This window comes from Mus caroli, unplaced genomic scaffold (genome assembly GCF_978045245.1).
Source record: "Mus caroli unplaced genomic scaffold, Mus_caroli_1 scaffold_17, whole genome shotgun sequence".
Taxonomy (NCBI): Eukaryota; Metazoa; Chordata; class Mammalia; order Rodentia; family Muridae; genus Mus; species Mus caroli.
The window spans coordinates 40,627,082-40,648,315 of NW_028227272.1; the positions used below are offsets into that span (position 1 = coordinate 40,627,082).

General features: G+C 42.2%; 1 protein-coding gene across 32 annotated transcripts in view; it reads left to right on the top strand.

Moving 5' to 3' along the window:
- Zbtb20 (zinc finger and BTB domain containing 20) overlaps window positions 1-20,789 on the top strand; it is a 765,654-nt gene extending 744,865 nt beyond the window's left edge. For all 32 annotated transcript variants that reach the window (XM_085832267.1, XM_029470523.2, XM_085832261.1 and 29 more), the window contains one exon: window positions 679-20,789. In XM_085832267.1, coding sequence (XP_085688393.1) covers window positions 679-1,100 — 422 coding nt within the window. In that variant the 3' untranslated portion in view covers window positions 1,101-20,789. The remainder of the gene's footprint in view (window positions 1-678) is intronic.
- The last annotated feature ends 445 nt before the right edge of the window (window positions 20,790-21,234 follow it).

Here is a 21,234-nt window from a genome sequence, read left to right on the forward strand (position 1 = left end):
ATGCTTGAACAAGGCTCAAGACGCAATGGTTGTCCACCATCCATTCAGCTGTCACAGCCAGCAAGGTCAACCTGCAGGACAGTGCAGTCAGCACAGAATAGCCAGTTCATTCTCAGGAAGACTTCTATCAGCAATAATGTATGCATTTCTTAGGCCGAATAGTGGAAATGGAGACTTTCTGAAAAGAATCAACTTATAAAGCCAATATTCTCACTTCACAATGATTATAGCAAACCCCTCCCTATAGCAAAAGCTATATATTTAGCTCTTATATTTGTTTGGTAATATTACCTGGAAATATGTATATCTTCAATAATGGTCCTGAGAATGGCTCCTACAAAGCACCTTATTGGGTTTTCTTCCAAATGACCTTTGAAGAGTTAGGTGGATGCATGTTCATACTTAACACGAGAGCAGTTTCTGGTCATGGGGAAATGGAAAGCTCTAGACTCTCCTGGCATTCTTAAAACAAGCTTGCTCTGAAAAGGAGGCCAGAGAGGCCTAGATCTTTCCAATCAAGGATGATCCATAAAACAATCAATTTTTACTTTTTTTTTTTTTTTTTTTTTTTTTTTACTTTTTGTTTCCTTTGCTGTTGTCTTGTTTTCCTGTCTCTCATTCTCCCTCTCTGGCTGTGTCTTGTTCTGTCCTGCTTGCTGTCTCCTCCCACCTCACCAGGTGAGAAGCCCCACCAGTGCAGCATCTGTTGGCGCTCCTTCTCCTTGAAGGATTACCTTATCAAGCACATGGTGACGCACACGGGCGTGAGAGCATACCAGTGTAGCATCTGCAACAAGCGCTTCACCCAGAAGAGTTCCCTCAACGTGCACATGCGCCTGCACCGCGGGGAGAAGTCCTATGAGTGCTACATCTGCAAAAAGAAGTTCTCCCACAAGACCCTGCTGGAGCGACACGTGGCCCTGCACAGTGCCAGCAACGGGACCCCTCCCGCAGGCACGCCCCCAGGTGCCCGCGCGGGTCCGCCAGGCGTGGTGGCCTGCACAGAGGGGACCACTTACGTCTGCTCCGTCTGCCCAGCAAAGTTTGACCAAATCGAGCAGTTCAACGACCACATGAGGATGCATGTGTCTGACGGATAAGTAGTACCTTTCTCTCTTTCTTACGAACCAAACAAAACGACAACAAAAGAAATAAACAAGCAAACAAACAGACAAAAAGCTATGGCACTAGAATTTAAGAAATGTTTTGGTTTCATTTCTACTTTCTGTTTTTGTTTCTGTCCCGTTTCATTTTGTACTACATGAAGAACTGATTTTTGCCTGCTGGGACATTACATTTCCGGGGGCTTGGGTGGATAATACTTTTCCCAGTCCCCCTTGGATGGTGGCCTTAAGGCCTGGTAGTGCTTCAGGAGGTCCACTGGTTGGATCTCTAGCTACTGGCCTCTAAATACAACCCTTCTTTACAAAAACAAAAAACAAACAAACAAAAAAAAAGACAAAAACAAAACAAAAACAAAACAAAAAAAGCAAAAAACCACACACATACACACACACACACAAAAAAAAAAGAAACAAAAAAATCTTTTAAAAAAGTTTAAAAAAATGTTTAAAAAAAAAGAAAAATTGTTTTTCCACTCGTGAAGAGCACTACAGAGTTTCTTAGGAGCTGTAAAGGCCTGCTGTCTTTAAATACACCGCTCACAGTGTTTCAGAGAACAGTTCACTCTTCTGGCCACTTGGACTTCACAGTAAGCAGTTTAAACTGTGGAATATCACTTCTGGTTGAAAACCCAGAGGAATGGCCCTGCTGTTTCCACCTACCACGCTGTCTGATGTCATTAAAGGGCTCTGGGATGGGAGGGGTCGGTGAGCCCAGTGGTGTCAACAAAGGCGGGGTGGCAGGCTTCTCCCCCAGGTCTGCCTGGTCCACACACCCTGGCCCACCTCCTCCACATCCCGCCCCTTTCAGCAGAAGCCAGGAAGACTCGGACAAGCAACAGTGGCTATCGTATTTATTCAGTGTCTTGGCTGAGCTACAGCCTCAGCACAATCAAGAGGGACTTTCATGAAAGGCAGGAATGCAGAGAAAAACAAAGATTACAGATTTGCACCTATGTTTCTAGGTACAAGAGAAGGATTATTTCCAACAATCTTTGCAAAAAAAAAAAAGTGTCAGGATATATTCTTGTGGAAGAGAAAAAGAAAGAAATGGAGGGTGGGGGGAACAGTAAAAGTTCTTGAGGCTTTTTTAATTCAAAAATTTATAGAGGGGCAAAAGTGATGTTTACCAGATAGAATGCTGATTTTTTTAATATATTTACAACAGTATTTGTGTAAAAAAAACAAAAAAGTGAGATTGTTAAAAGTGATTTTTTTTTTCTCCTTTTGGTTCCGCATACACTGCCGCCGTTCCCTTTACTTTGTCTCACACATATATATATTTTTTGGTAAGTCAAGACTGTTAAGGTTAGCGATACTGCTTCCAGATAGAAAGAATAGAAGGCAACTAAAGTTATATTTGAAAGAGAGGAAGGATATTTTCTTCATATTTTTTTCTTAATTTTTATTATTTTAAAGTATTGCCTGGGTTGCTAAGGGCCTCCGCGGCCCGTCCACCCTGCTGTAATTTCAACTGCTGCTCTGTTTGCGATGCGTAGGTCTTTGACTTCTAGCAGGTTTCAGTGGCTCGCTCCACTGAACAGTTATCACCCATCCATCTAAAATTCTGTCCTTTATCATGGGAGGGACGTGCTCTTTTAGAAGCAGATTTCTTCCTTCTCCAAAATTTCACTGAGCTCTTAGGATTCCAGAGTTCCATTAACCTTGCTTTGTTCCCTCTGGTGAAACACTAGTGGTCTAGAGATCTTGACACAGGGGTCTGTTTCCTTCATGGTCCTCATGCCTCTCTCCCCTGCCTCCTCACCCTCTCAGAGCACTGTGTGGGCATTACTCTGAGAAGCCTGTTACAAACCACAGTGCATTGATGCCAAAACTCCTCCCTTCCTTTCATGGCCTCTGACTCCCCACCATAGCTCACAGGGCTGAGTAGGATGGTCATTCTTTAGTTGATTATTGACTCTTGCTTTTTTGGAGGAATTAGCAGTTTCTCTGTGCTAACATCCAACTTTCAAAAGGCCATGAATCTCCAGCGTCATCCTGGATGCTGCTCTTTCTAGTTGGGATTTCTCTCTTTGGTGTTGATCAAGAAATCATAAGATTTTCCAATCATATACAGAGTCCTGAAGGGGTTCCAGCTTAAAAAAAATGGGACTTTTTAAACCTAGATAATACTCACTAAGTAATTTTATGACTGGCCATGTTTTAGCACACTTAAAAGGAAAAGTAACTATTCCAATAACACAGAAACACAAAACTACATTTTTTTTAAAAAAAAGAGATTTTCTTTTCTAAATTGCTCTACATTTTAAATCAGTTTTCCTCCTAATTTTCCTGTTAGCATTTTATTTACAAAAAAAAATGCAGCAAATGAGGGAAAATTTTCCAAGGCAAGCAACTCTATAATGACTAAATTGGTTTTATTCATATATTTTAGACAATTGGTTAACTTGAATCTTTTCCGTAAGTTCTTTGTGATGTTTAGTAGTTTGTGCAACTGGAGTATTTGTGGCGTTGGAGTTGGTCTTATGGTGCTTAATTCAGTGGATTTTTTTGCTAGAGTTGTAGTGTGGCTTTGGATCGGTGACTTACTACTGAGTATCACTTATCGTGATTTCTAAGAAGGGGACACCCAAAAAACTTGTGTGACCTGTTTTAAAAATTAGCTTCAGAAATGCAGAAGTTCTCCCTCCCCCACCCCCTGCTGCTTTGCTGTTGTTAATATTGGAAGTCAGGCGCGACCTCATGTTTCTGTACCAGCGAGAGGGAGCATTAAGTCACAAGGTCATGGAATCATTTGGATAGTTCAAAATATGAGTTGTTCAACCCATCAAGGAGAAAAAAAATGATGCTGTGATATTCTTTTCTTAATCTGGAGGAAAAAAAGACATGAAATCACTCACCAAGTGAAAGAAAGCAGAGGCCCAGCGTCAGGCATCCTCACTGTTGACGGGAGCACATTGAAAGAAGTGTTTCCAGTCAAACCTCAGTAAAGTAGTCAGAACTCTGACTGGTCCTGGGAATACTTACCTTACGTGCCATTAGGTCTCATTCCCATCTGCTCACTACACCTGAGAGAATCCCATTTGTCTTCATGCTAATGTGCCATTGTCAAAAAGCTAAGCAACTGGGTTAAAAATCCAACATTTGTTGTAGAGCATGTAAGAAAAGAAAAGAAAAGAAGAGAAAAGAAAAGAAAAGAAAAGGAAAGGAAAGAAAAGAAAAGAAAAGAAAAGGACACCAGATGACTTGAAACTCTGAGACACATTCTTTTCCTACAAAGGGAATATCTCCTTTTAAAACGTGTGAGGAGATCCCCAGGAATTCTTGGTCAGGTCCTACCTACTGTACAGGCTCAGTCCTATTGTTTTACCCCAAACATCTCCCAACCTAAAATACTGCTTTCTAGAACTGAAGGACGCTCCGTTGGCATCAGAGCTCTAAAGGAAAGATGCTTTTATAGTGCTGGTGCTGTATACCTGGCCTCTCAAGGGCTGTTTTCCAACTGCACTACATTGTAGAAGATAAGCCAGTCTGCACCTACTTCAAAAGGTTACAGATGCTTCCAGGATTGCCCATGCACACTCGATATTTAACAATCACAAATAAGAGAAGATGAGAAAGATTGCCATTTTTTTTTGGTTTTCTGTCCTACCATTTTCATGATGGGATGCTATCAGTTCTTTTAAAACTAGAAAACAAACAAACAAGGGTCATTTTAGTATTCAGGAACACTTGCGCAAGTGTGCATGCACACATGTGCACACGCTCACACATGATGGAAGCAGATGTTCCAGGCAGAAGACCTCTTGAGAAGTTTAGGGAACAAGAGCTGGCATTCAAAAGAATACTAGTATATATTTTTAAATCAATCTACAATTTAAACAAGAAATGTGTTAAATACAAAAACAAAATAGTACCAGCATTTGTACAAAAAAGAGCCCCTAATTGTGTAAAACATATCCCCCAAAAGACAATAATTAGAACTAGAGAATATGATTCAGCTCTACAATAAAAAACAAAACCAACCAGAAACCCCCCTCCCCCCCACACACCTAGTAATCCTAAATGAAAATCTTTCTAGAAGTATTTTCACTGTGTGAACTTACCTTCCTGCAGCCTCTCCCATCGCAGGTCTTTTTGCCCTCAGGAGGGAGGGTGGCAGGTAATCCTGGCTCATGCCCCAGAAGCTCCCATTGCCCTCTCCCCTATCTATGAGGTCACAGTCGCTGTTGGCTTTAGAAAGACTTGGGCTTGCCTTCTTTCTCTGTAAGAGACACTTTATTATATATCATAATATCATGTAAGGACCAAGGAAACTCTTTTCAATCCATGAGCAGGGAGAGTCTGTGTGTCTGAGACTGGAGAGCAAGAGTTTCCTCTGGGCGTGCCTGTTTCACATCACTCTCCCTGTCAGGATCTATGTGTGCTTCCATCTCACACATCATCTACTACCATCATATGGCCTGCTTATGCTCCAAAGCACTGTTTTCTTTCAGCAGTAGAAGTTAAACCAGAAATGTGTGCCTCATCAAAGCCCTCAGGTCCCCGGGAAAATACAGGAAAGTTCCCTGTTGCAGTCCTCCAAGATACACCCAACACCAGTGTCCTGAGGAATGATGGCAGGGAGGTCGCCCTGGCAAGGATGCATAGCAGACAATGCCCTTGCTGAGCCTTCCCCTAAAGTTGCAGCTGGAGTTGGTTTGATTAGTTAGGGCTAGCCATGTGAGGTGTGTGGTGCTACAGATCACGTCAGACCTATGCTGCCCTGACCAGTGTGCAGCTGCAGCTAAGGGAACAAAAAGGTGTAGCCCAGGAGCAGACAGGAGATGCCCTGGGAGGAAAGAGAACACAGGGTAGGTGCCCTTTCTGCTGTGACTTGACTCTTAAAAGAAACCCTCTAAAAAGAATTCTTTAATTTAGTAATGAGTTGAAGTCCAGGGTAATGGAAGCTCTAGGGAAGAGAACAAAAGAATTGCAAAATGTATTCAGTACCCAACAATACCAAACCAGAAAGCATCCAATCACAAAGCTAGGAAGTTTGGCAAGAGGCACTTAGGGAAACCTCCAGTCTTTTCCATGGGTAGGGTCCGCAGACTTTCTTTTGAGTGATTTCTGGCTCGGAGAAACCTCTTTACTCACTAGAAAAGAACTTTGTTTAAATGGCCAATTTTGTCCCCCAGGAGGGGAGAAAGAATTTTTTTTTTAAAGACAGAAAAGAAAAATAGGACACTAAAGACAGAACCATGTGAGTTGGTGACAAACAAAAGAAAGGGGACACTAGAATTTCAATAGACTCCCCATTGGATAGATTAAAAAAAAAAGCAAAGCTACCCAAGGGCCCCCCAGCTCCAGACTCCCTTCTGGGAGGGGACCGTGCTTGAGCTGACCCAGCTGCTGGCTTTCTGGGGCTGGACATAAACTTCCCAACTGGGACCCTGGCAACTTTCATTCTGTGTTTTCATAAGGAAAAGGGACTGTTCTCTTAAATGCCCTGGAAATAGGTAGTGGCATGGGGCAAACTTTCAAACCCACCTCTGCTCTGGTGCTCAGGATGCCCCAGGAGCTCGTGAAAATACTTAAATATTCCCAAGGGCTTTGTGTGTGGAGTTATCATTTCCAATGCACCTTAACCATCCACCTGTGCTGACTGCGTTTCTGTAAAACTGCACAATTACTAACCCAAAGCATCATCGTTTCTAGCCCTGAGTAGCAAGATGATCAACCCAGGCAAACTAGCCCACGGAGTTCTTTACGTTTCTCAAGATGCTTTTCTGCTTGAACACTGAATCCACAGCAGGAAGAGATGTGCATTATCCGGTGCTCAGAGTGCCCTTGGGGCTGTAGAGCTAGGCTCCATTCTCTCTAAGGTGAACAAGCAAAATGGAGGCTTGCAAGGCGTAAGATTTTTTTCAAAACTGTATGTCTCCTCCTCATGAAAGGAAGACTAGAAAAGGCCCAGGACTGGAGCAAGAGTCTTAACATATGGCTTACTGACAGCTGCCCTTTCCCCAGAGTTTCTTTAGGGCCCAACTATGCTCCACTGACTACTGGCATAACCCCAGCTAAGAAACTTACACAAAAAACATTGGGTTGTAGGATTATGGCCTTAAGTTAGAAACCCTGGAGGAAAGCAGACGACACACACACACACACACACACACACACACACACACACACACACAGAAAATGAAAGACTGTGAAGATAGGGACATTTCTTGGTTTGTAATGGATTCATAATCACAAAAATAAGCTCTATTCATGACTGAAGACTATGGAATCAGTGACTTCCTGGGAGGCACCAAACTTGTAGGGGAACCAGCTGCTTTCAGGAAGCAGCTATTTCCTGTCTGCTCCGTTTCTTTGATAGGTCGAGGCTGAATGTAAAATAACCGTGTTGCTAGGTAGCAAGTCCTGTTAAACATAAGCACAGGTGCCTGGATGGCTCTTAAATGTCTCCTTAACAGGGAGCCCAAATCTCAAAATACAGCTTTCTCTCTCTACAGAGATCGTATCAATACAGACTGCTCTCTGTCCCACCTCAGTTTTGAGGTGCATTGGGTTTGTCTTGTGAGCTCTTGTTTAAATACAAAATCAAAACTTTTACATCTTTAATGGAGACGAATAATCTGCAGATCATAGACAAACTCTAGCCCTAGTCATGAAATCCTAGCTTCAGCAGTGCCTGAAAACAGTCCAGGTCTCTCCTTGGATCTCTTTCAGACTGAGAAGTTTCTTGATTCAGAGTGCTTACATGATCCTGATAGTCCTAAGGCACAGAGAAAAAGAACCCCACAGAAGACATCTGCTTCTACTGCTGTTGCGACAGTTGTTATAGCCCAAAGCATAACTGTCATTTGCACACAGATGCTAATAACAAAAGTGGCTTAACCCATCCAGTTTGTCACAGCTGCTGTCCAGAATGTCTGTCTGTGAGTGCACCTTATCCATGTGCACACATGGTGTGAGGTGCTTGTACCACAAAACTTCATTCATATTCTCCAGTGACAGCAGCATACTCTTGAGAATTTCCAGCTAGAGTCAAAGGCCTGACACCATGCATATCCCTGCTTTCTGCTTCGTTACCTTGGTTGGGTGTGTCGCTGTTTGTGAGGAGGCTTTACAGCATTCAGAAGTAGCCCAACCATCAGTAGTTTGTGTATAGCCCCTTGAGGAAAAACTTGAACAAATGCTACACTTCTGTGGATTTACTGGTGAATGTGTGTGTGTTTGTGTACGCACATGTGTGTGCACATGACCTGCATCTTTGTATGTTTATGTATATTTATGTTGTCTGAGTGTGTGTGTATCTCTCAAACGAAGCACACACGGCAGAGTTCCTGGTGCGTAGATACAGTTGCCTCTTCTACCAGTGTGCTCAGACTCATGGCTTTCTTCCCAGGAAGCAGTCACCTGCCCACTCTGTTGCTTTTTGTAGCATTTCAGAGTTGGGAGAAACAAAGGCAGCTTGTTGGCTCCACAGCAAACCCACAGGGACAGGCTGTTTTTCTCCAGAAGAGGATGGAGTACACACACTCAACCAGAAGCAGACCAGAGGGAGCCATCCAGGCAACCTCACAGGACTCCCAGAGAGGACCTAGCCAGGCAGGTGACTCCCAAATATCCCAGGATTAAGTCGGAGCTCAAAGACTATTCCTGTCCTCTCTGGAACCTTCGAGGCTTTAGAGAAGGAACATGGTCTACAGATCATAGATAAGTCTAGCCCCAGGGATGAAGACCCAGCTCCCAGCCAGTGCACACACTCACACACAGGAACCATGTGGGAGTCCTACTCCCAAACTGAAGTTCCCGGATGCTGCCTGCACCTCTAGAACATCACTACCATTCACAGGCTGTGTCTCCTGAAACCAGTGTGGCCTTCACCCAAGTCTTTCTAGGCATGGGTGGTTTACCATGTCTAGCAAACCAATAGAATATCAGGGAGTATCTTGTGGGCAATCTATAAGAATCAGTGGCTCTTGCCCATGTCAGACATTAAAGTAGAATGCTACTCTAGCATAATATACTGAATGACTGGACTTAGCTTTCATAGGTAACTCTTGATGGCTTGGTGACCTGGAAACAGATGGATTTTGTTTTCTCATTCCCACGCCTCTCTTTTACTAAACAGTCCCTTCCTTCCCTCCTCCCTTCCTTCGTTTCAATATATAGATTATTTCTGCCTTACAGAATTCAGAGGACTTTTAATTCCTCTTGTGTTTTTGCGACATTTTCCCTTCCCCCATGCAGTAAGGCTACGTAATTACCATTGCAACTATTTTTTGTTTATTATTTTTAAAATGTATATTGTCTTTCTGTATCCAAAAGAAGTCTGTGACCATAACCACAGGAATTTCTTTTTACTGGAAAAAAGTTCATTTCTTGGTTTTTTTTTTGTTTGTTTTTCTTGTTTTAATTAACAGTACTAGTGACTTTGTGGAAGACTAGGGTTACTAGTTAGGCATGCTTACTTACGTACAATACACTACATTGCAGTGTTTCTGAAACCTAGAACATACAGATTATATATAACAGCTCTATATTGAAGTATATTACATTATATTCATTTTAACTTTGAATCTGCCATATGATCATCAGTTGATTGAAATATTATTTCTTCACATATATCACCCATCACCACCTGCTGCAGTTAATCTGGTGCATTTAATGCTCTCATTTGCCTTTTATATTATCAGCTTCAGTATTGTCTTTATAACATTTTAGAATTTTTTTTTAAAGCTCAGACATAGCACACGTAGTAAAGTAAAAACTGCTTAAACTTTTTAAAAAGTTTATATTGCACGTGATCGTGTTTAGCTGGCCCTGTTAACATCTGAAGAACAACGGAAGTGCATATAACATATCTGTGATCTTCCCGTATAGAACTGCCATCATCTATATTTGCTTCAGAAGAGTATAACCAAGGAGCTGCATGTCCACCACATGATCTGACCAATTGTAATAAGCTGCATTTCCAAAGGGCTGCTTTGGTGAGACGCAAAGACAGGAACATGCCTTCCTTCCTGTCCCAACTGTATCTTCAAACATTGGCTCTCAGTATTGATCATACAGGGTCTGCTCTCTCTTTTCACTGTGCTTGTTTTCATTAGTCTTCAGCATTTCCCTGGAGGCATCTTGGCAATAATACACTGTTGATTTTCCCTAAGAGACTTATTTTAAAGTAAAACCACATTTCTAGGAACTTTCTATTGACAGAACTCGAAAACATATATGACATTCTCAGCCTTCGGAATCTGTAAGTAGGTGGTGCTTGGTTACCTGGCCCTCGGCATCTCTACTTGCTTTCTTCTTTAGTCAGGCCACCATGGAGCACTCAGAGCTCAGACAGCCCATCTTCTAACAGAAACACTTGCAGGTGGTTTTCTAAGGAGCTTTCTTCAGCTGTCCCAGCTCTCCCACTGCAAGCCTGGAAGTCAGAATCAAGCTAGCCAAACATGGTCTCATTCTCCACATTCTATGTTCAGGACCAAGTGGTGACAGCATTGATAAATCTCAGTAGGACCCCCACACACACACACAATGGACCAATATTTAGGCTTTTCGGTGTGAACATATCACTCTCTCCTTCAATCTTCCCTTGTCAATCATTATCTTCAAGTCTCATCACGTTCTGCTGTGCCTATCCAGTGTGTCTCTTGCCCCCAACCCATCCAAACTCTCCTCAGCATCCTCCACTTGTAAAGCTTGACATTCATTAAGGAACTTTCCATTCCCAGTCTCCTTTGATGATGCTAAACCAGAGTCTACTAGGAAACTACTTATGTAGCATCTATTCTCAACGAAAGGAGTGGCAGAGGGAAAGCGTGAGTGTGAACTGCGTGGTAGGCTGGCCCTTTGGTGATCAGGCACAGGGTAGATGGTCCCAACTCCATTATTCTTGCTTTCTCTTTCTTACCAAAATTTTTCTCATTTCTTGTTTCCTTTTAAAGATAACTACGTGCTACCCAATCATCTCTTCACTTCCCCACCCCTGAAAATCTTACATTATGATCCCTGACTGTTCGTGAATTTCTCCTACCACTCTCCTTAGCATCTTTCTTTAAATGAGTTCATAAACTTGAGGCTTGTAGGTAGAAGGAAGCATGTCTTCGTTTCAGCTGCAGATTTTAAAGGTTGTCAGTATCTGAGAGCAGGAGGGCCTGAGTCACAGTTTTAAATGTCAGCTGTACTAGATGAGATCATTAATTCCTCTCACCTTTGCATTAAACCAAAGATAAGTATTTTCTTTTCTTTCCTCTTTTAATACCACAGTTTTCAAATTCTTGGTATGAGTAGACGATTTCTGAGGGAGGAAAAAAAAAAAACCTCCCTTGTTGATTATTTCTGCTTGTGCTAATATTTAGCTAATGGCATGTTTGCCAGATACTAGATTTACAAGAATCTGAATCAAGAGATATCATTTCAAAATAACTTTGGTAGCTATTCAAGCCAAAAGCCACTTCCACTCAAACACACTGTAAGAAAAGTTTGAGAGAATTTTTTCATGTATTACACTTTGAAAAGCCAAATATTTGTTGGTCTGAAGCATTGAGGGATAATTTATTAAAGAATAAAAGGATTTATGAAGTTTATCAAATGCCTGTTTTACAACAAAAATTGATATAAACCTCATAAGTGTTAAAAAACAAAACCAAGACTAAATGGGTACTATATTAAATTTTAAGTACAGTACTCAGTTTATAAATACATACTATATTATTTGGCCACAATTCTAGAGTTCATTCCAGTTATAGCTGTCTGGTCTCCAGAACACTGGTGAAGAAGACTGAAGTCACTGTGGGTGTCTACCTTTGGGGATCCTGCAGTGTCCTTTCACAGTGACCCTTTAGCACAATGCCTGACTCTCTGTGTGCTGCCTCTTTATCTCTCTGCTCATATGAAGATGGAGAGTCTAAGACACAATTTGGAGTACACAGACACTCACTTCTTGCTCTACCTTGACACTCAAAATCCACACTTCATATGAAAAAATGTATTGTTGCTTGACTTAAGGCTTGATCCAGACTTTGACTTAAACCACTTTATAGCATCAGTTCCCACATAGAGCAATGAGATAAATGTCAAGTTCAAAAGCCTCACTAAGGTAGGCATCTATCTATCTTAGGCCAATGTTTGAATCGCTTTTCCTTCCTATATCCTCCCACCGAGTTTTACCCTCGCTTCTTTCTTCTTCCATTTGGGCTCCTGCCATCTCTTTTGAAAGCATTCTGTATCTAAAGCTCTCTTGCCCTCTGGCATTGCCTTCTGAAGGCGTAGAAGACTTTTCTGAATCACCAAACACTATCATCTCAAGTACACTGTGGAATGGGAGAGAGCTGGGTCAGGAAGATCTCTGTTGGTCCAGTTGATCCAGGCTGCCTTCTGGTCATTGTTCCTTCAAGCTCTCAAATCAACCCAACCCTGAGATCCAGAATTTCTCACCACAACCTCTTAAGTCCCAGATGAATGTCTAAATCCTGTTTAATATTCTAGAGGCTCAAGGGTGTGAATTCTTCTTGCTCATGAGCCTCCTGTTTTTGTAAGCTGACACCTGTCAAGAGCACCAACAGCCTGAACAATAACTAATGCAGCAAAAATAATGGTCAGAAACACTATAGTATATATTTGAGAGATTAGGAAGTGATTTTTTCTTCTTTTATCCATTAAAAAAACACACACACACACACAAAACAAAACAAAAAACAGCGTGCATACCCCCTCCCCAACACATTTCAGAAAACCTACATCTCATTTTACAGTTAGATAGTTTTAGTTTTTGTGAATATAGATTAGGAAATGTTCTGGAATTGAAGCTGGTAGCAAACACGTTTCTTTTCTGCACTGGACATTAGGACATGTGTGCATGGATGCGATTCCTTCAAAGAAAGTGAAACATGGCAAAGCAAAGGGACAATACTTTCACACATTAAAACAGTTGTCTGCTATCTGTAAACCTTGATTTAAGCATAATTATAACTTCATAGAAATCTGAAACTGGAGGAATGTGTATTTTATAGTTTGTTTGTTGATTTGTTTTCCTTTATGTCTGTCTTCTCAAGCTAGGGAGATATTTTGATTCTCTGATTTGATGCTTTCCCCGTGTGTCAGGCGACTGCCCTCTACCCCAGAGTAGTCTTCTGCCCCTTAGAGAAGCCTTCAGTTTTCCATCAAGCAAGGGGTCATTTCTCATGCAAGTCTCACCTTCCTTTTCTGCTGTTACTTAGAGCTTTGAGAATGAAATCATTTCTGCACTTTGGGGATTGGAATAGTTAAAACAGAGCATAGTCCTTGGAGGAAAAACTATCTTTACCTGAACTGACAGGTCTGGGGCCAAAGAATGGAGCCAACCACTGATGAAAGTCATTGATTTTATACTTCAGATCATCACGGCCTCCTCAAATCCTTTTTGGAATAAAGCTGGGGACAAATTTCTTTTCTTTTCTTTTCTTTTCTTTTCTTTTCTTTTCTTTTCTTTTCTTTTCTTTTCTTTTCTTTTCTTTTCTTTTCTTTGGATGTTTCTTGTGAGTATCCAGGACAGAATTCCCAAAAAGGAAAAGGAAGACGCATTAGTAAAAATACTCACGGCATCTGATCTTCCCACTTTCACAGTAGTGGGGACTTCAGTCATGGCCACTTTAAGCTCTCTATGGTCCTATGGTCATGGACATGGCAACATCCACTTCCACCTCACTCCTAAGGCCCCTCCCTGGCACGGAGATGGTAGTAAGTAGGACATCTCCAGGCTGCCAGCACTCACCTATCCATGCCTAGCAACACAAAAGAGGAAAACAGCAAATTAACACTGGGAAAGGGGTCGTAGTCCCTTGTCAAAGCATGCTCTGTACAGCTCAGCTTAGCTTACAGATAGCTTGGCAACCTTTTTATAACCTGGCTTTTGTGCTATAATTTACATTTTTGGCTCAAATTTGGGAAATAAATGCAATTTCAGTTAAGGGAACAGAAGGGAAGTGGGGTGGGGGATGGCATAACTCAATGGACCCAAATAGAATTCAATTCTAAAATCCTAAAACCCATTCTCAGGATTACCAAAGAATGATCTCACTGGTCCTGTCAGGGTTCCTCATGTCTCTGTGTGATGGGTCTGAGAATTAACACAACTATATTCCTTTGTGATTCATGGCTTCTCTCCATCTATCCTGACTATCTGAAGAGGTTATAGAAATTCTTGGCTGCTCTGCTCCTTATCTGCCCTCCAGGAAGCATGTGATGTATGCATCCAGATGACCAAAACCAAACTAGGGCTTTGATAAGGTTTTGCAATAGGCTGAAGTGCTTCAGCTCACAGCTAGGGAACCTTTAAAAACAAAGCTAGCTATTTTACTCTTTGCTCTTCATGGAATACATCTTGGCTTGAAGTCAGCAATAAAGTCAGGAGAAGGTTCCCAAAGATGCTTGAGCAGTTAAATTTCATCCTTGCTCCCATTGATTTAGACTTCAGGTTTCGAGAAGAGCCTATTGAAGTGTACATTAAGGATAATTTGCTTAGGCATATGTAATTAAGATTCATCTTTGCACCATTGTTGAAAGAATCGCGGTTGTTAGAGTAGATGAGCACGGAGTCTCTCAGAAATCCACACCCATCACAGCAAACAGGTAAGAAGCTGATGACAGAGAACATCTAAATTGCTTTGTTTTAAAAAGCCCCAGGATGCCAAACATCCCTCTTCCTTTCTGTTCTCCTCAAGCTCCAGCGGGAGTGTGGGTGTGAGCAGTAAGGCAGATTCACATGTGCAGAGGGAGGGTTCAGACCCGATGAAGGGACAGACCTGGAGGTCACCATCAAGTGCTCCTCCAGAGTCACTCACGCAACCACATCCCAAACTGACTGTCAGCCTGCAGAAGAAGTCTGTAAGGAATCCAACTACCGATGCAGAGTCTGCATCCTAGTGTAATAATTCACTTTGTATCTAATACTTCTACCTTTCTGCATGGAGTTATTTGTGCCAACTCTAAAGCCCATCATTCGGAGGGAGGCCTTGGAAAACGTCTTTGTATGTGGATTTGGATCTGTATCTTTGTAGTCAGGCAAACAAAACAAACAATCAAAAAAAATATGGAAGAATGGCAGGAGGGAAAGAGAACCATCTAGAAGGTAGACCCCTCGATGTCATGAAAGGTGGCTGTTGCTTGTAGTCTTTGAAGAACAGCTGATTCTGCTACTCACAAAGAAGGGCCCAGGACTGCTAAATGTAGGACCGAGTTTAGGAGACAGGAAAGCTTGCTCTCTTCCTCCCATCCCTATCTCCCTTAGCACCAGTCAGCTGGCAAGATAAAGTCACTAAGAAGCACTACTGACCTTGCATTGAATTGATGTTTCCCTCCTCTAACTTTGGTTTCAACTCAACTGTAGGCCTTCCTTTTCTGCCTACTGGCTTCATATTTTACAGAATAACACAGAGGTCCAAGCTGGTTGTTTATCTCCTTTGAGCTGAAACAAACAGGGGCCACAGAGAGGTGAGTCACGGACGTTTGAGCCAAGGCCTGCTTCCACTTTTGTAGCTCACCTTCAAGAGCTGTTCATGGCTGACTTTGAGTCTGTAATTGTTTTGTTGGTGGTGGTGGTGGTGGTGGTTTTTTTTCTTAGTTGTTTTTTTGTTTCGTTTGTAGGGTCTTCCCCCCTCCCCCTTCTTTGTCGTTTTGTTTTGTTTGCACTAAGCGTGACTGCAATGTGTTGCACTACTGAGCTGTATTGAGTCGTGACAGGAGAGTGTGTTAGGGAAGGGAAGAAGAACAAGCTAGGAGAGCACCACAGAGGAGGAAGTTCTTTCTGCTATTATTTCTCACAGAGGGAGTGAGAATCTGTGAAATTTTTGCCAACTCTTGATCAAGTCTAGAGAACTGCTAAGCTGGAAAAGAACCATTTTCTTATTGTCTGGCAGTGGGTTAGTACAGCAAGTGGAAGATATTTCAGAAGAAACTTATCCAATTTTGTTTCCAACTCAGCTTACAATAAGAGTGAGGAAGCTGGCTGATGTGACATGAAATCTTCATCTTGGCTCACAAGAAGACAGAAACTCCCCCACTACAGCATATCCCAGTGTGCCTGGGGTTATAGTGTCTGTGTTCAGATATCCTGTCACTCTGAGCATACTTTTCTATCGTGGTAAGACCTAGATCTCTGGGTAACCAAAGAGGAAGGCCATGCATGTGGTAGAGCCCTGTGAGGTGGCATAAGGGAACAGTGCAATAAACACTGCCCGCCATGAGGGGAAAGGCTTATTCTGACACAGGGTAGGCCAACTGGAAAACTGGAGAAAGGGTTGGACGTCTCCTCAGAGTCCACAAGCTGCTCCATCCTAGACCATCCTTAAGCAGAGACCTTGATATAGTGCCTAAAAGTTAAAAGTTGTTGCTCCCCCACCCAACTTTTCTGTGTTCCATTTACATTTATTGCCTTTTTAAAGCTTAGAAGCAGTCGGGGTTTGACAGCGCTTTCGTAATTACTGATGAGAGGATCTTGTGCTACCGGAAGAGCAATAGACTGTGTGGTGACTCAAACAAGTGTGGGGATGCTAGGGGCTCCTCCAGAGTTCCGGATGACAGCTCTTGGAAACTCTTGTTTGCTAAGAATCAGAGCCCTTGTAAACAGCTAATGTTGAGTTTCTTTGAGCCCTGTCCTACCTGAGGGGATCTGTCTGGAAAGCTTCCATTTCAGGCCTCTTTAGCAAAGTATCCATCTGATGCTCTCTCCTTCCTCCTTATGACAGGTCTCATTCTACTTTCCCATGTCAGAGTTTCTTTTTATAGATACAGAAGTGCCAGCCTTGCTAGTTTAACCCTACAGAGACCATTCAGAACTAACTTAAGCAGCAACTTAGGAGAACTCAAAGTATTATCTGTATTTCAAGCAGGCTCCTGAATCAGATCTCATAGCAGATGCCTGGGAATTCGTGGTGGGGAAGCACTAACAGGACATGGAGACACCCAACCAAAGCTATGAGAGGAAACAATTGACTTTTAGAACAGTCTCACCTTAACTTTCCTTGAGGCACTGGGGACAAGTTTTTCTTGAGACTTGCACATCCACCCCAGTTCCTTCACCAAAGATTTTCTTCTCCAGAGCCCAGCCTCCTTTCTCCCAGGCAGAAGTACCATAACAGGCCTGAGGGTATCCTTGCAGTGGTCCACAGAGTTCATCTTCTGTTCACATGGGTATTTACAGACCTTGTAGTAGAAGGGTTTCCAAACAGTCTGTATGAAAAAAATACATAGTACTACTTGGTACTGGGAGCTTTGTGAGACTCATCTGTAGCCTGGAGGCTTGTAGACAGAAATGTCCATGGACGGGAGAGTGCTAAGTCATTTGGAGCCAAACAGGACCGCTGGTGAGAGGATCATTGGGCAGTACGAGTCAAGAGCAGATCAAGGCTCTGAGTGCCCAGGCCCAATGGCAGTGGCCTATGAGGATGTTAGACAACACATCAATGGAGTCACATACTGAGAAGCTAAAGTGTGGGCTTTGCTGTGATGGCTGACATTGTTGAAATGTTCGTGCCACAGCAAGGGAACTACTTGGAAGTAGATCTGTTGTGATAGTGCCTTCTTGTTGTAGCAAGTCATTTATTCAGTTAGGCTTTTCTGGACCATTGCCCCCGTCTTCTGAAGAGGTCTGAGATGAAGGGATAGGACACTGCCCCTGATATGCTGTGATTTGAAGATATTTGCACTAGATTCTATCCTCTCCTTTAAACTGGAGCAACTGAATGAGAGGGGAAAAATTAACAAGGACAGCTCAAAGTTAAAAGAAACCCAAAGTAATGTGTTCTGATAACATTATCTCCCCCTCACTGCTACATCCCCCCCGCCCCCGCGCGCCCCGCCCTTCCTCCTTCCCTCCTAGATCTACTTTTTTCCTTCCTCTTAAAGGAAACTTCACATTTTCTTATTACCAAATCCAACAATTACTTCTCTTTGTTTCTCCCCAGCACTGAATCATAAGTTCATTAATCACTCATCAGCTAGGAATATCTAGTAAAGAGCCTCTGCCCTGACAATGTTGCTGGCCTTCTCTTGTCCATCACGGGTGAACAACAATGGGTAATAGGGAGACTAGACTGGCCCAGCTCTTATGGAAGCCAGAGTCTGGATTTCACACCTATAAGGAGATGACACCTATTTACCCAGAACACATAGTCTGCAGCTCATCCTAAAGGACCCTTAGGAACAAAAGGAAGTTACTGTGTTACAGCAAACAGATGCAGGTAGTACCCAAAGTTTACCTGTCTCTTCTCTCTCCTCTTTTCCGTCTTACTGCCATGTCCTCTCAACCAGACCTAAACTTCATCTCATGAATGTCACCAGAAGAACTATTTGACTCCTTGGCTTCTCTCTTTTTCAGTAGGCTGGTAGCTCTTTCAAAATTAAAACCAAGCAAATACTATTAGTGGCTAGCCCCCTGAGGGCCGAACAATTTCCCAAGTGTCTTGATGATCCCAATATCTTGATAATCAGCTCTGATAACTTGGAATTTTTGGCTGGCTCAGACATCTGTCAACTTTATTTTCATTTTGTCTCCATTTCCATTTGAATTTTAAGTGAGAGTGGAAAGGTAGAATCATGGGAAAGATTGTGAGGCTGCAATTCTAGGGTAGAGTTTGTCAGAAGTTTGTATTATCCCAAATAGAAATTTCTATACTTACTTTCAATTTAATGTTACCCTGAATATAATTTCTATTACATTTATTGTTATTTTTATAAAATAGAGTCCAGTTACTATGTCTAGTTGAGTACTCTCTTTTCTATTTTCCCACATGGATGCAGTACCAACCTGTTCCCTAAATATCTTTTTATTATATTGTTAATATGTAATTCTACTGTAGACCAAAAATATAAAAACAAATTCGCTCATTTTAAACATATACAGACTCTAGTGAGTAAAGATGAGGAGAAAAGACCAGAGAGCAGTGGTTGACTATGTTGTTAGAAATCAAAGAGTAGCCTTACCTATTTTTAACCAGTGCTTGCCGTCACACCATAGTTAGGATTGTGTTAGCATGGCTTCTACATGCTTACGTTCTGCAAGCCTTGTCTGTCTGTTTCCTTTGATGTGTTCGAGGTTGCACAATGATGCTATTGTTTTTTCTTTTGGTAATGCCTGATCTTATTATAATGTACTTTATCAGTCATTTCCTTTAGAAGAATGAGGGGGAAAGTTTTATTTCTTCTTTTAATTTAAATTTTGTTTAATGCACTGGAAATAAAATTGGACACATTTCACTGTTTAAAAATCAGAAACGAAACAAAACAAAACCCCGAAGAAAAAACCAGCAAACAAGTAAGTAACAGGATACAAAAAAAAAAAGCTATGAAAAATATTCTGTTCACGCAAAGTATACCTATAAGCTATATCTCACATGAGAGATAAATACTGTCAAGTAAAAAAAAGACAGTGTCAACTACAGTGCTGAAAACTACAAGAGGAACCTAGGTGTACAGTGTGTGGGGAAAACTGCCAATCCTTTCTGAGGCGAGATCTTTCCATTGTTCCAATAAAAACCTAAGCAAGTTGAATGTGGAAGAGGGTCAGTAGGGAGCACCCCACCTACTTTACACCAGTGGACCTCTGAGTTACTTTCTATCATGGGTCTCAGCCACACGCACGCACGCACGCACGCACTCATGTGCACACACTCAATACTTGAGAAGGATTTGTGAAAATGTACGTACCCAGTACACAGATGTACACAGTGCTCTGACAGCCCTCAAGCTCTTCTGAGGCTTAGCAGTGATGGGCCCACAACATGGAATACTGAAAGGTATTCACTGAGATCTACGTGTGCTAATAAAGTGCTTGAAGCCAGCCTGGTCTCTTCCCCAGCATCCCCTAGTACAAGGCCAGCTGCCACGCACACATGGTCAGAGAAAGGCGAGACACCCGTTACTTCTCCTAGCCAACTGGCTCATTATTATTTGCTGAATATTTGCTGGATTTTTCTGGTTTTGTTCTGTTTTAGAATGGGGTGGGAGTGGATGTTATGTCACAATCCTAATACAGTAAAGTTTTGCATCTTCCATATCTTATGCAAAAACAGACATTTAAATCAATAAATAGTTGTGCCCTAGACTGAAAGTTAATGTTTAGGAGAGGGAAAAATTGTTGGAATTTTTTCTACATTTTTTTGTGAAGAATCTTTTTTGGAAAGGAAGGATACATATTTTTGTTGTGTAATATTTTCTATTTTTGAATGCATTTTATTGGTACAAGACTGTTTTTTTGGTGAAGACATTATTTAAAAAAAGAAAAAAAGAAAAAAACTAATCGAAAAGTTTGCCCTTAAGGATATGCTGCAGTTTTGAGATTAAAAAAATAATAACTGATTCAAGATGCGTGTTAAAAGTTGGGATTATATTGTTGTTTTTGTAATTGTTACAAGAAGAAGTTTGTACCCACTGCTGTTTATTTTGTTTCAGATGAGTAAGTAAAGGGATTGTTCTTGTTTTATTCTTTTTTTAGAGAAAAAAGCTATTTATGAAATGTCAAAAACACTGGACTGTGAGTTTAAGTGTGGAAGCATTTTACCACCCTGTGTCTTCAACCAATTATGGGAAACCTTTTCTCTCCCCCCCTGCCTTAGCCTTGCCAAATGAGGAAAACATAACAGCTCTCAGATGACGGAAGTCACCGAAGCCCTGCTTTAATTTTTATGGTCTGAAAAAGTCGGAAAACCAAAGTTAAATTTGTTTCTGAAATCCCGCTGTCTATAGCCCCTTTTTTGTATAACACAGCCGGCTGGCTCTGCCTCTCTATCTTGGATCATTGCCTTCTTAGGAACGTGGGGCCAGCTCTGCCAAGAGGTGTGAAGGTGGCGAGGTCACAGGAAGTGAGGTGTGAGAGGGACCCCCAGGGCCCCGGAGCTTCTCCATCCAGAGGCGAGGCTGCCAAGAGCACACACAGCTAACAGTGCCTGGCGGGGTCGCCCCTGTCCCCCTCACCTTCTGCTTCGAAGATCCTCCAGTTACCGTGGCTCTGCCTTTCTCAGCAGCCCACGTTCCGTGGATGGGAGGGGGTGGGATCCAAGCAGAAAACATGGCTGTGGGCGCTGCGAAGGCCCCGGCCCTCAGGAGGTAAAGCAAGGGACCACTCAGCACAAGGGCTCTTGCTGCCCGCCTCCTCTTTGACTCTGTGGATCGTCCA